General features: G+C 54.1%; 1 protein-coding gene and 1 non-coding gene across 2 annotated transcripts; both read left to right on the forward strand.

Annotated features, from left to right (window-relative positions):
* The first annotated feature begins 406 nt into the window (after positions 1-406).
* RPL3 (ribosomal protein L3) lies at positions 407-7,113 on the forward strand. Its single transcript, XM_040559197.1, has 10 exons — positions 407-536; positions 1,429-1,621; positions 2,244-2,412; positions 3,279-3,414; positions 4,179-4,365; positions 4,764-4,924; positions 5,203-5,304; positions 5,780-5,875; positions 6,346-6,465; positions 7,000-7,113. Exons 1-10 carry the CDS (start codon positions 534-536, stop codon positions 7,042-7,044), a joined length of 1,212 nt encoding a protein of 403 aa, XP_040415131.1. The 5' UTR covers positions 407-533; the 3' UTR covers positions 7,045-7,113.
* On the forward strand, positions 4,471-4,563 carry LOC121064250. The gene has a single exon (XR_005816448.1). It is a non-coding gene; the product is annotated as a small nucleolar RNA U83B (small nucleolar RNA).
* Positions 7,114-14,542: the final 7,429 nt, after the last annotated feature.

The following is a 14,542-nucleotide window of genomic DNA, read 5'->3' on the forward strand; positions in this document are numbered from 1 at the left end:
GTTGACGGACAACTTAAAAAACAGGAACATAGCGAGGCACCCGCTGATGCCTGTCTTGTCTCTTCCTTCAGCTACGAGCATGTTTTGGCATTGGTTACAGCATTGTTTTTTGTTGTTGTTGTTGTGTTTGGCTTTTTATAAAAACCTTTTTATTGTATGACAAAGGGAAGATGCTAAGTGTGCTTGAAGTGACTGCGATCAGCACTATACCCGCTGGCTCAGGCTTTTGTACCGCCTGCGGCTGCCACCGTCAACGCCAGGCGAGGAGCAGAGGGCCAAGGCAGCGCTGTCCCCACCCCAAACCCTCTGGGGTCGGGTAGCCGAGCACAGATGCCACCTCAGGGGGCGACAGAACGGGAACCCCTGTGCCCATCCACCCATGCTGACATGCCCAAAATGGCCGCCAGCCCCGCCCCCGCCGCCATTTTGATCCCGCACTCGCGAGACGCCTGGCTCCCTGTTGGGGGGCGGGCCCCGTACAAGTAGGGTGCGCGCGGGGCGGTCCGGCCCTTCCGGCGCGGCGCGGGGACAAGATGGTGGGTACCGATCGCGGCCTGGCTCGGCCCGGCCGCGCCATCCGCCGCACGTCGCAGCCATCCCGGCCCCGGCCGCCGCGTGGCCTCCGTCCCGCTGTGCCTCCGCTCCTCGGGGAGGCGGCGCGGGGCTCATTTTGGGGCCGCGATGCGGCGGGGGGCTGCCGGGCACGGTGTGGGGCCTCTGGGGCGGGTGGGGGGAAATGGCCTTATGGATGGCTCTAAACGTGCTCTGCTTAACGCGGCTTCTGTAGCGAGTCCTTCTTAAAGGACCTATTCGATTGTTGCTTGTTGCTCTGTCTTTTAACGGGGGTATTTTGCTTAAACTCGGGTGTGAGATGGGACGGGTAATTTTTTATTCTTTATGTGGCTTTGTGTTACCCAGTATTACTTAACTCTCAGGTTGCAGGGGAGACTGTACGGCTGCTAATGGGTGTATTTCTACCCAAAACAGCTGGCTCAAAGATGGGAGTTAAAATGTTTTATTTCATTGCTTCTACTTAGAATTGTTTCTACTATCCTTATTTTTATAGTTTTATTGAAATATTATAAGGGTATTTGTGCTTCTCTATCCCTAGACTTGTAGGGTGTGCTGAAATTCTGGTGGTGTGCTGTGACCACGTTACAGCACATGTGCTTCTGTAATGAGTGGCACTCAGTGGTTTCTTAAAATGAGCTTGAAATGGGACATCGAGGAAACCTAGGAATAAAAACTATAGTCTAATATTATAATGGATTTCAGAAGCCAAGCAGTTGATACCAAGGATTTCAAGAACGTAAAAAGTCTTTTGCTATATATAGTTTTTATCTTAATGATAAGAACTGGCAGCTGGCCGTCAGATGGGGTTAAGTGAATCTCTGAAGCAAGCATTAAATATTTATTTTCTTTTTCTAGTCTCACCGCAAGTTCTCAGCTCCCAGGCATGGGTCTCTGGGCTTCCTGCCCCGCAAGCGCAGTAGCAGACACAGGGGCAAGGTGAAGAGCTTCCCCAAAGATGACCCCAGCAAGCCTGTCCATCTCACTGCCTTCCTGGGGTACAAAGCTGGGATGACCCACATTGTCCGCGAAGTTGACAGACCTGGATCCAGTATGTATTAATGTTTCTTTCATGGAGGAAGATGTTTTCTTACAAATGATGAAAGATGAACTGTTAGGTCATAGGTAGCTGTGGATTTTAGTTCTAGTTAGACTTCACCCAATTCAAAGCCTTTCTTGAGTGGATGGGTGGGTTACAAAGCACCCCAAAATCATCCTATTGTAGCATGAATGATGTCCCAGCAGCAAGACTTTGTCTAGGAGTGGTTGTCTTATTAATGGTCCTCTTGACATGCGTAGTGACTTACACAGGAGCCTGATATCTTGCTTTACCTGTACTCAAACAGGCTACGTATGATGACCTCTTCTCTATGGGCAGACATGAGTAAATCACCTTTGGTGTTTCCTTGCCGATTGTCAAGTCCTGATTTAGTTCTGTTACTGGCTGCCATCCATTTTGCTTATCTGGCTTCGTCTCTGCTTCCTGCTGAGCCTGTCTCTAGTTTCTTCAAGCCTCTAAATTACCATTTTCAGCAGGTCTCTTTGCCATGCATCATCTTTGCCTTTGTGAAAAGAATTTGAGTCATGTAACTGAAGGATTTGAGAGTGAGGAGGAACAGAAGGTGCTTAACAGCTGATGCTGGTTTTGACTTGTTGTATTTGTCCTCTTCCAGAGGTGAACAAAAAGGAGGTGGTTGAGGCAGTCACTATAGTAGAGACTCCTCCCATGGTCATCGTAGGTGTTGTGGGCTATGTGCAGACCCCTCGTGGTCTCCGCAGCTTCAAGACCATCTTTGCTGAACACATCAGCGATGAGTGTAAGCGGCGCTTCTACAAGAACTGGTAAGAGAGCAGGATTTTTGCCCTGTGACTTAACATTCGTTTTTATCTGGGTTGCAAGTTACTTTAGTGCAGCTTCTTGAGGCAGCTTTTCTGCAGTTAATGTTTGGCTTCGGTGACCTGGCCTAATAGCATGCCATGTTAGAGCAGTGTTTATGAGAAGATGACAGCTTAGTGTTAGTGTCATTCATGGCACGGGGGTGACAGCGTTGGCTTTTGCCTGAGATCTCCCCAGCAGGCTACACGTGATGATGCTTCGACGGGCGGACATAAGGAAATCGCCTCTGGCGCTTGTTGTTGAGTGTCGAGTCCTGACTGTGGCCTTGTTTTCTCAGGAAAGGGGAAGACGAGTGTTAGTTCTGATTGCCGTTCCAGGCACTGTTGTTGTGATTCAAATATGCACATTTGCCTGAGTACGGCTCCAGCGTGTCTCGAGCCTGCAGCCTGTTTATGAACTTCGCAGGCTGAGAAGACGTCAGAGCAGTGCAAGTATTCTCACGGGTGTTACAGTAACGACCTGTCAGGCATAGCTCAGGCTTACAAGGGTGTTTTGCAGCAGATAGCGGTCATCTGACACAGTGGCTTTAAAGATCTGTTACTCTGTTAATTGTTCAACATCTCTCTACAGTCTTTTTGCCTTCTGTACTGTGAATATTAATGTGCTTTGGGATTCATGGCAGCTCCGCTCAGCGTTGGCAATCTTGCCTCTGCCTGATGAGCTCCAGGCTCCGCTTGCCAGTGGAAAAGATTCCTTAGAAGCTGGCAATGAGCCCAGGCCGGCTAAGGTGGCAGCTCCTTCCGCTCGTCCCCTCTCCGTGGGGGATCGATGAAGGGCTTAGCCAAACCTTGTCTCTGCTCTGCTCCTGAAGGCACAAGTCCAAGAAGAAGGCCTTCACCAAATACTGCAAGAAATGGCAAGATGAGGAGGGCAAAAAGCAGTTGGAGAAAGATTTCAATAGCATGAAGAAATACTGCCAGGTTATTAGAGTCATGGCTCACACTCAGGTAAGTGTCTGCAGGACTCAGGTACACAGTGGAAACAACGAAGGTTGCAAGCGTAAGGCTTGCTTCACTTCAGTAGCGAGACTTCTGCTCACCTGGCAGTCTGGTGATAACTTGAGCACGTGAAAAGTACCAGTAGTCCTCATTCTGTATGCAGTGTGTGCTCACAGTGTGGGTGAGTAGCCTTGAGGGCAGCTGTGGCCACTGGAGGAGGTAGTGACAGTGTGTCCCTAGCTGTCAGTGCTCTGCCAGACCTTTTTGGGGGTGTAATTACATCTTTGAGCTGGCTGTAAGTGCTGTAAGGTCTCTAGTTAGGACTTGACTATTCAATAAAACTAGCTTCCAGTGCCTAGACAGCAAAGACAGCATTGCAGCTGCTGATGATAGTCTTATCAATCCCTCTGCGCTGAATATAGTGGGAGTAGCTAAATATGACCCTACCCAGTGTCCTGCAGTGTGGTGGCCTTTGGCTCCTGTCACTGCTGGATGGAGCCTGGCTGGTAGCTGTGGGACTAGAGGCACTTGTTAGTCCTGTGGTCCGCGGGTCGGCATCTAGCTCCCAGATGCTGTGACTTGTCATTTAAGCCACAGTACAGCCTTTCCCCCTAGTGTAGAATCGTTCACTTCAGTTCTTCAAAGTTTACATCTTAGAAAAAGAGTAAGTTCAGTTCCAAAAAAAAAAGATCAGGCCCGGATTAGAATAGTACTGGATAGTTGATACGAGGTCTGTCTTGAAGAGGAACTAAATTTCAACCTTTGTGTCCTAGATGCGCTTGCTTCCCCTGAGACAGAAAAAGTCTCACCTGATGGAGATCCAGGTGAATGGTGGCACTGTTGCTGAGAAAGTGGACTGGGCCCGGGAGAAGCTGGAGCAGCAGGTGCCTGTGTCAACTGTCTTTGGCCAGGATGAGATGATAGATGTCATTGGAGTCACCAAGGGCAAGGGATATAAAGGTAACCACATGGACGTTCTTTGTTGTCAGGGTTCAACTTTTAATGAAATCCTGGCTTTTAGTTGCCACAAATGCATGGGCCAAGAGCTGAGGAGATACTGCTGTCACAGTTCGGTGATGAGACCATGGAATAAGCGCTGGGCACAGCGCCTGACATCCGTGAGGAGTCATTCCATGCTGCCTTCCTTCTGAGAACACAATCCAGGACAGCCGGGGATGGATGTGGGGAGCTGTGGGACAGGGTGTGTCAAGAAAAGCAGGTAGTTCTTGGGTGCTAGGTCTGAGTTTCCCTTTTGCCCAGGGACAGCAGCTCAAAAGGTGTCGCAAACTCTAGTTGAACATTTTAACAGCATCACAGTTTGAGAAGAGTTAGAACGCTGTTTTGGTTTCTTGTTTCAGGTGTCACCAGCCGCTGGCACACCAAGAAGCTGCCCCGCAAGACTCACAGGGGGCTGCGCAAGGTGGCCTGTATTGGTGCGTGGCATCCTGCTCGCGTGGCCTTCTCCGTGGCCCGTGCTGGTCAGAAGGGCTATCACCATCGAACTGAAATCAATAAGAAGGTGTGTGCCTCTGAACTGCTGGGAGGAAACTGGAGCTGGCCAGGCTCACTCCCTGCAGGAGAGGGAATAGGGTGGAGAGTTTTGCTTTGGTAGTTTAGCTCTGTTTGCTTGAATGTAATTTGGGGTGCCGTAACCATAGCCATATACAGTGGATAACCATAAAATCCTTGTATGGCCACGTTATCAAGTACAACGGATACTCTTCTCCATCCCAAGCTAGAATTGTTTGCATTCTGACTGATGCCTGACCCTTGTTCCTACTGTTCTTGTCATTTTAGATCTACAAGATTGGTCAGGGTTACCAAATCAAGGATGGAAAGCTGATCAAAAACAATGCCTCAACTGATTATGATTTGTCTGACAAGAGCATCAACCCCCTGGTGAGTCCTTGCAGCTGCGTGGAGAGAGTGGCAGTCTTGGGAGGCGAATGGGCGTGGTAGGAGATGTGAAATGATTCAATGAAGAGCTCTTGAGGAAAAAGCTGCTGTGGGAGGTGGTGCTGCTGCTGAGTCATTCTCAGCATTGACTCGTGCAACTTGTGCTTACTGCATCTAGTATTTGGCAGCAGTATAGAGGGATGTTACAAACCTAGGAATGATGCTCATGTAAATAAGGAATCATTTAGCCAGGGAAGCAGTTTCTGCTGTTTCGTCAGCCTCTTGATGTTGCTGTTCTCAGCAGAAGTCATACAGCAGCAAGAAACTTGATCAGTAAAAGGTAGTAGAAGAAATGGGGACTTCAGTGAATGTAGGAATGGCCAAGAGCCAGAAGTAGCACAGAGCATCAGGCAGTAAGCAAGCATGGGATCAGTGATCTTGCCTCTTAGCGAGCACTAACTGTTCTCTCCCTGCTCAGGGAGGCTTCGTCCACTACGGTGAGGTGACCAACGACTTCATCATGTTGAAGGGCTGTGTCGTTGGGACCAAGAAGAGGGTCCTAACCCTGCGCAAGGTGAGTAGTACAGACACCTGTCAGATGGGTAGGAACAACTTGGAGCAGCTGCACTGCCCCTGAGACAGATGTCTGGGCTGTGGGGATTCATGTTACCAGCCAGAAAGAAAGGCCTGAAAGACTTGCTGAACACGTGCACACAAAACCGCCTGGTACTAATGAGTTCTGGCGTAGCACATAAGTCCTTTCCCCAGTTATTTCAGTCCAGGTCTGTTTCTAATGAAGGATGCTCTTCAGGGCTGAGGTTCCTTGTGGATCACAAGGATACTAGCAGGCAGATTTAGGCTTGCTTTTGATGCCGGTGTGGCATCCTCAGCCTTGCCAGAAGTGTGGGACAGCTTATTAGCAAATGTGCCTTGTGCCTAGCAGCTGAAGTGTGAGGTCGGAGTGACTTAAGAGGTGTTATCCATGGAGGTGATGAGGAGAAAGGGTGCTGCTGCTGTACTCACCTACCATCATCTCTCTTGTAGTCCCTGCTTGTGCAGACCAAGCGTCGGGCCCTGGAGAAGATTGACCTGAAGTTCATTGACACAACCTCCAAATTCGGTCATGGCCGCTTCCAGACAGCCGAGGAAAAGAAGTCTTTCATGGTAAGGACACTTCGAGAATCTGGCACGTTTGTGTTGCACATATCTTGGTACTGTGTTTTTGGCTAATAAGTTTATAGCTCGGCCTTTGGGCTACCCCAGGGCCGAGCTGTGCTGTTCAGTGACACCTGTGGGGAGGGGTTTGGCACTGCATTTGATCTGAGAGCAACTCCAGGTGATGGTGGACTGTGGGTGGTGGTCTCAGTTCCTCACTTGGGAGGGCAGATCTGCAGTCCCTGCGTCCTTTCTGTGTCATCCTGTGCTCGGTGGATGCAGAGGAGCTTCCCCACTAGGTGGCACCAACAATTCTCCTCTGAAATTTGAAGTCTAATTTGGTGCAGCCTGGCTGTGCCAGGTTCAGCTTTCCACTGAAGCTGTGGGGTTGGGACTTGGGATTTGGAACAGATGGTGTCATTGAAGACTTATTTGTAGCAAGAGGAGAAAAATTAAGTAAAAATTGCAGCATTGTAATTGGGATGTGATGTGGTCATCAGTGTGCAATAGACTGCTGTTAACATAATTTATTTGCTCCTCCAGGGACCACTCAAGAAAGATCGCATTGCAAAAGAGGAGACAGCTTAATGTGTGGAACTGTCTTGTGTTCTGCGGCCTGTGTGCTCTCAGACCAAAAAATAAAGATTTTAAAGAATTCAACTTTGTCACTCGGTTTATATATAGCCACGTCAAGTCTGGTACTCTGCCTGCAGGCCTTATGCATGGGATCAACCAAACCGAAGAATCAAATCTCATTTGTGAACATGCCAATATTAACAGGGTTCCTGCAATGACGACTACTTTTTCTTTACACTTTTCAGAGAGCAAAGATGTTGGGGCAGAGCTAGGCTTTTATACGTGGCTGTGTGAAATAGCATTTGCGGTTAGTTACTGAGGCATTTCATGTGCCAGTTCCCTGCCTGAGAGATTAGGGCTCCTTTGAATTGAACTGATTCTGAAATTAATGAAACTACTTCAGGTGAAACATCACAATTTTATGTAGCTGCTTGGGGTAGGTGGCTGATGCTGGCTGTTACGATGGGAATCTTCCAAGTGGCAGGAGATGTGACCTCTATAAGCAGAAGGCAGCAGGTACCATGACTGAATTAATTCCCTCTTGAGTTAGGGGGGTGTTAGCCAGAGTCCCCTGAATCTTCCCTGTCCCTGCGGGTGTGGGGTTATTGCCTGGTGATAGGAAATGGGCTTGCTGGAGAGCAGGGTGACATTTTCATCCTGATACCGACAGTTTAAATGCAATTTGAGGAGGGAGAGCTGCGTGGGCTGCTGGTGTTGCATTACCGCCTGGCTGAAAATACTCGCCCTGTGCTGGGGAGACAGTCTGGCTGCTGGTCCCCGCCAAGTCTCCCGGTGCAGGACAGGAGAGGCAGGGTCGGCGCTGTGCAGCGTGAGTCCCGACTGGAGTACTGCATTTATGGGAGCCGTGGTGTTATACCAAGAAAGGCAGCGCAGTCCCAAGCGCTCGGGTGCCTCCAGCCACAATAGTGAGATCACCCGTGCTTTGGGCCATAGCCTGACTGAAGGCTCATGTAAATTTAGATAACTGCGCTGGTGTAGCCTTTGCTGCCCATAATTGGAGAGGAGGCAGTGATTAAGGCAATAACCTTCCCCATTTACGTGCCAAATGAGTTGACACGCGGGGCTGCTCTGAGACAAACCCAGCGTGACGCTATTTGCTCTGACTGAAATGAGCGAGTAGATGCAGAGAATGTTTTTTGGGGTGATGTGTAGGAACCTTTTAAGAGTTAAAAGGTGGCCAGAAGGAGGGGGGAAAACATTTACCTTGTTGCCCTAGAAACCAGACTCCATGACTGCATGATCTGGCTGGCTCCCTGTCAGCCTCATTTAACACATGAACCTGTTGGCTGATTGCAGCCAACTGTAACAAGAGAGGTCTCAACCACCATTTATTTATTTTTTTTTTTCACAAATCTCCCTCAAATTGGCAGGTAGGTAGAGCAGAGCCCTAAATTAACATTCCCCAACGCAGGAAAAGTGGAATTTCCAACCTCTAGCCATCTCGAGGCACTGGCTTTGGGAGCAGCTCCGAAGATGGAGGTTTTCCTGCCGTCGTCTTTTGGCTTGGCTGTGAGTTGGCCATTTTAAAGCACGGCTGTGCTTGCTGGCCAGCCGGCGCGTGGCTCGACGCCAGCCTTATCTGCTACTGCCGCTTTGATCCAACCAGTCGGATGTCGGAGGGAACCAGGATTATCGGGCCGAGCGGTGAGGTGTCGGGGATGAAAACCCATGACAAATGACGTGCCGCTAATTCCGCCCTGCCAAAAAATCTTTCAAACCTCCTCGTTTTACCAAACGGCACCTTGTGGCGCAATCTCCAGCGGTGGCAGGGGAGCTGGTGAATTTATTTCCAAGCGGTAATGGCAGCGGAGGGAATTTTTAGTCAAATTCGCACCTAATTAAAAAGGAAGCAGTCCTGAAGAAATGCTCTCGGTGTTGGAGGTGCTCGGTGCCCGTCTAGCAGGAGGAGCTGTTTCAGCTGGGGACCTAATGCCTGGTTTTCATGTGTTTGCTCTTGAGGGGGTAGTTGTTTGCTGATGGGGTGTGGGAGGACCCCTAAAAATACTTTTTTTTTTATCCTTTTTCCTCCTCAAAAGCTGGGGATAAGAGGACACCGGCGTCAGGAGGTGGCGCTCCTCCCTCTGTGGATGGTGGCGGCGGAAGGTGTGCAGGACACTTGTCCCCAAGGCCGGTGGGGCCGGCCTGGAGAATATCCCTGCTCGGCTGAAGGTTTGGTCACCCAGGGCTCCTTGAAATGTCCCGGTAGCACTCGGGGAACCGAGCATCGGGCTTTGGGGCGAAGCCACCCAGATCCGTGGGGTGGGAGAAGCCGTGGGACGCTGAGCTGGAGTTGGGGCGATGTGTGGGTCTGGCCACTGGCCCTATTGCCCTGAGCCTCCCTTCTGCAGAGCCTCCGTCCATCCAGGCGGCTGGGGAAGGGTCCCACACCCCGGTGATGCTGGGAGCAGACCCCTTTTCCCACCAGACACAGCCCTGACCCCGCCGTTTGGCTCAAGCAGCGCCATGGGAACGTGCCCCGTCCCAGCTGGAGCAGCGGGGCCGGCCTTCACCCCCGGCATCTGGGAACCCCGGCCCCAAACCCGGCGCTCCCCAGCTGCCGGCAGCACACAGGGGCTGGGACCGGCCCCCCCGGGGGGCTCGGGGGCTGCTTTCACAGCCTTCCCGCAGCACATCTGGCTCCGGCGCTGCCTCTTCCCAGCTCCTTCCCTCGCTGGAGATGAAACGAGACGCAGCTGCGACGCTCGAGCGGAGACATGAGAAGCGCGCGAGGCTGCCCGGGAGGGAAAGGAGAGAGTTCAAGTCGGGGGTCTTGGCTCTTGCAATTAGCTTCACAAGTGGCCCAGCTGACACCGCCGCCTCGCGCCCCGGCCCCTCGCCTTTGATCTGAGTGACAGGCGGCGAGCTTCAAGTGCGCCTGACATGGAAGAGGAGCTTATTAACGCGCCCCGGGGGAAGCGAGGCCGGGTTCACGCGGCACGCAGCGCGCGCCGAGTCCAGAAGGTCTCCCCGCACACGTCTGGCAGGTTGGAGGCTGCTGCTTCCCCTGTCCCGGCGCTGGAGGAGCAGCCACGCCGGCCCTTTTCAAGCTTTCGTTTGATTTACGGGACCCCTGAGCGGTTCCCTGCAGGAGCGCAGAGCCCCCAGAAGCGCCTGCGGGACCCTGCGGAGGTCGGGGCCTCCCCGTGCAGGACAAGGTGGGTGCCCTTGGCTGCACCCTAAGGCTGCAGGTACCTGCGACGGTGGCACGTCCCTGCTTGGGTGCTCGGGGACCTGCAGCACCAGTGTTTCTGCAGCCCTGGCTTCGGCGTTGCTCGCTGGGGCAGCGCGAGGCTTGCGGGAGGCCACGTGGCTTTTGGGAAGCCCTTTTTCCTTCCCCCCCTCCGAACCAGCGTGGTGCTGGGGAATCATGTGTTTTTGTGGCAGCTGCTGGACAAAGTGGGGAGGGCTATATATATCTCCTGCTGCCTCCCGACTTCCCCGAAACGTGGGCGCGGGGCTGGGCTGGGGTCCCCCGGGACACCCGGTGCCATTTTGGAGGCAGAGCTGGGGCTCGGTCCCCCACCAGCCCCACAGCATCACGATGTGCTGTGCCGTCGTAGCCCCAGCTTCGGACCCAAGGGTTTAAGGATGAAAAGCAGCGTGCCTGGATCCAGCCTGGCGCCCGAAGGGATCACCCTCTCCGAGACCGGTTCAGGCACAGTTTCACACCCGGTCAACCCACCAAAGGGCTTTTCCTAAATATTTTTTAATTTCCTTCTTGACACCAGCAGCGGCGGAGACTGAACCGAAGCACCTGTGCATGAACGCAGCAGGCGTGCATCCTCCTGCCAAGCGCTGCAGGGAGAAATCCCCCCCTCAAAATTTTGCTGCTGGTGGTGGCAGGACACGTCCACTGTGCGCATCGCTCTTATCTTACCACCATAGCCTGGGTCTGGACTGAACCCAAAGCCCATTTTGTCCCCTTGGGACTCAGCCAGCAGCCGGGGCCCCGGGAGATGTCGGTGGCGGGAGGTGTTTATAATCTTTGTTTAGTTACAGAGAGCCTGGACGCCCACTCTGCTTCCCTACACACAATGGGATCAAACGGCTCCGGGATGTTTCCTCGCTCCTTGCGGATGAAATCCCTGCATCTGCCGCTCTGCTGCACCCCCTGCTCCCGGCTGGCTTTGCTGGGTGCAGGGACAGTGGTCCTGCACCCCAGGGCTCCTCCGATTTCCACATCATTTCCCAGCTTCCCAGCTCCATCAGCCAGGCCCCCGCTCCAGTACAGCTTTCAAGGGCTGCAGAGGATTTCTTGTCGCTGCTCTCATTGCCCCAAAACGTGGGATTTCCTCATTTCCTCTGCTTTTCGGGACCCGTGGGTGAGGGGAAGTGGGATTGCTCATGGGGAGAAATCGAGTGTCACCACCTGCCCCCGGGGCAGAAGATAGAACATGAGCAGGCATCGCCCTGCCCTTGTTTTGGGAAGGCTGGAAGTCTTCCAGCCCTGCCCCACGCCTCCCTCCTCTCCAGGGGCACCCGACCCTGCTGCGGAGCAGGGTAAGGGGACGGAGAGTCCCTGGGGAGGGTCCCTGGGGAGGGAGGGTCCCTGCCCCGGTGCTGCCATCTCCTGAGCAGTTCCCTCTCCCCTCTCCCATCAGGAGCCTTCCCCAGGTGTCCCCGGTGCCTGGGGCCGCAGCTGCTTTTCATGTCCCCCGCCCAGCTTTGCTCACATTCGGCTGTCAGCAGGGCCCGCGAGCTGCGGGGCGAGCAATGGGTGTCAGGTTGGGGGCAGCCAGGAGGGGATTTTGGAGGGGCGGGTGCCTTGGTGACACAGTTTGGGGAGTGGGGCATTTTTCCCCACGCCAGCTTTGATGGTGATGGGAATAACAAAAATACAAAGAGATTTGGCTGAGGAGCCCCTCTCCTTGTGGGTAGCCGTCCGTCTTCTTCCCCTGCCCTTCCACAAAGGGTTAAATCTCCCTGTTCACAGCAGCGCTTTCCCCCTCCCTCCTGGCCCCGGGATAATGTTTAACTGAGCCTATTGCTAATTAAATATCGATGACCTCAGGCGGGTTTTGTTATCGTCTCCGAACACCTGATGCATGTGTCACCAGCAAGAGTTTTGCTTGTCTCAAGTTCACTGGCAAGCCTTGAACTCCCGACGGCTTCTCTGTTCCCACCCCGCTGCCAGCATCCCAGCAGCAAAACCCCGTGAGATGGGGGACCCCCATCCCCGCGTCCCCCGGGAGGCACCGCCAGGGTGAGCGGGATGGGGCCAGCCCCTTGCAGGCTGCTCCCCGGTGAGGCAGAGAAAAAAAAAGGGAAAAGGGGTGCGTGGAAGTGGAGGGGACTTTTTGCACGTCCCGCTGTCTCCCCTCGCCCCGTAGGCAGCCTCTGCCTTGCTGCTGGAGGACAGCTCAGCCCTACAAAAAGCCCTGGGGCTTGTTTTCTCCGCGGCGAGCAGAGGCTTGGTTGACATCATTTTCACACTCCAAGGTATAAATAGCCAACCTGAAAAACAAAGGAAACTCCCCACGAAGACCATGTAAGGCAGAGGCACGGTTGCGCCATTTATTTATTAGCTCACCGTTGCTATTTCCTGCCTCTGTTGGTCCGGGACCTCCTACGTTGGCCAAAAGTCAGCTTTTCCTCCCCTGCCATGAATTCACAGATCAGTGGCACCACCAGTGAGTGGGTCCCATCCCACCAGTTGCTCCAAGGTCCTGAGCACCTGCTGGGCACCCCGGGGCAGGGACCACCGCCCTTTGGAGCAGGGCAGGATGGCGTTGAGGTCCTCCATCTCCAGGGCATCTCTTGTGTTGGGTGCCCTGGTGGGACGGTGGGGATGGTGGGGAGCTGTGGGGAGCACCGGGGGCTGGGAGCTCCTCCAGACCCACAGCTAGATCCAGGTGGGGATTTTGAGCCACAGGTGAGGCTTCCCCAAATTTCAGACCTCCACCTGCAAGGTCCCTTTGCCTTGTCACCATGAGCAGGGTGTGGGGACGGACGGACCCGCTGCTGGGCACGGGGTCACCCCACATTTCCCCTTTCTGGCTGCTCGTTCCCTGCCCTAAATCCCTGCCATGCGAGTGGCTCTGGGGCTGTCCGGGATGGGGGGAGCCAGCAGCTGGCGTTCGCCCCATCCAGCGCTGTCTCCTCAGCCATTGTTATCGGGGCAATTCTCAAGCAGCTCGGATCCTGTTTTTGTGCTGATGCTGCCTGGCTCTCCAGGAGAGAGAAACACAGGAAACGGCCGCGGCGGAAGCAGAATCATCTCCTGGAGAGAGAAAGGAGCGGCTGACGCCGCCGAGGGAACAAAGAGGGGGATTCAGAGGGGCTTGTGTCACCGTGCCAGCCCACGGCTCCCCTCCATCGCCCTTTGCCCCGCGCCACCGGGACGGGCTCAAGGACACCGAGCAGGGTGAAACACTGCCCTTGTGGATGGCACAGACGTCGTTCCCTTCCCCTGTGGTTAAATAAACTGGGATTTCTCTGGAGGCCCGCACCGGGATCTCGGGCAGCGCGCCACGCTGGCGTGGGTGCAGGTCTCGCTGCTGCCTCGGAGCTTGGCCCCTCCACCCCAAAATGCCCCCATGTGCACAACAGGCCCTCTGTCCCCCGTGCACAAAAGGAAACTTTGAGCGAAAAGGCCAGCGGGAGCGTGCAAGGCACTGCCTTGGAGCGTCACGAGCCATCTCTGCCTGTCCCCAGCGGGCCCCAGCGCCCTCGCACGCTGCTTCTCCTGCAGGTGCTGCTCAGCGGTGCTGCATCCCAAGGGATCCCTAAAGAAAACCATCTTTGTTGGGACATCTGTCCACTTGGCTGTGCTGTGGGGTGTCCCAGCAGAGAGAGCACCATGGACCGCAGAGCCATGAGGGTACCCATGGGGTGGCACTGCTGGGGGAAGCTCACAGCACCCCTACCCCTGCCTCCAGCAAGGGCCAGCAGCAGGGAGGATTCTGCAGGGAGCGCTGCTGTTCCCAGGGTCTGCCTTTGTGCGTGGCTTTTGTGGTTGCATCACAAGCGCCGAAATGTCATCAGCCCTTTATCTACACCGTATCCTGGCCCTTTTGGTACCCACTCAGCTTCCAGAAATAGCCCCAGCAGAGGGAAAGAAAACATCCCTAAAATAGCGCTGCCATTCAGCATTGAGTGCTGGACCTTACACCTGGTCAAGTGCCCATCGTGGCTCTGTGAGGGGATGGCAGCTCTGTTCCCTGGGCTCCCCCACCCCAAAATAGCACCAGCACCTGGGAGGCGAGCAGGTGCTGTGCTGCCTGTGCCCACACCAGCTCGGGAAGCCCCAGGACACCCCAGGACACCTCCACCGATCGTCCCACGCGTGGGTCCCACGCAGCTGGGGCCAGGTGAGCCTCCCCGGGGGATGCTGGTGGTGATGCAGGAGGAGTGATCCGGCCCGCTGCCTCTCCCAAAAAGGAGCGCTGGAGAGGGGGAGGAAGCCGGGAGGAAGGAAGGCCTTGTTTGTCTGTTCCCAGAGAGCCACAGGAACTGCTATATGAGGCATTACCTGACCTCACTTACAACT

The sequence above is a fragment of the Cygnus olor genome, chromosome 1 (genome assembly GCF_009769625.2).
Source record: "Cygnus olor isolate bCygOlo1 chromosome 1, bCygOlo1.pri.v2, whole genome shotgun sequence".
NCBI classification, from domain to species: domain Eukaryota; kingdom Metazoa; phylum Chordata; class Aves; order Anseriformes; family Anatidae; genus Cygnus; species Cygnus olor.

Excerpts from the sequence above, each read along its gene's own strand:
- RPL3 (XM_040559197.1), top strand. Across the intron at positions 1,622-2,243 it reads AGTTGACAGACCTGGATCCA|AGGTGAACAAAAAGGAGGTG; the intron begins GTATGTATTAAT and ends GTCCTCTTCCAG. Across the intron at positions 4,366-4,763 it reads CAAGGGCAAGGGATATAAAG|GTGTCACCAGCCGCTGGCAC; the intron begins GTAACCACATGG and ends TTCTTGTTTCAG.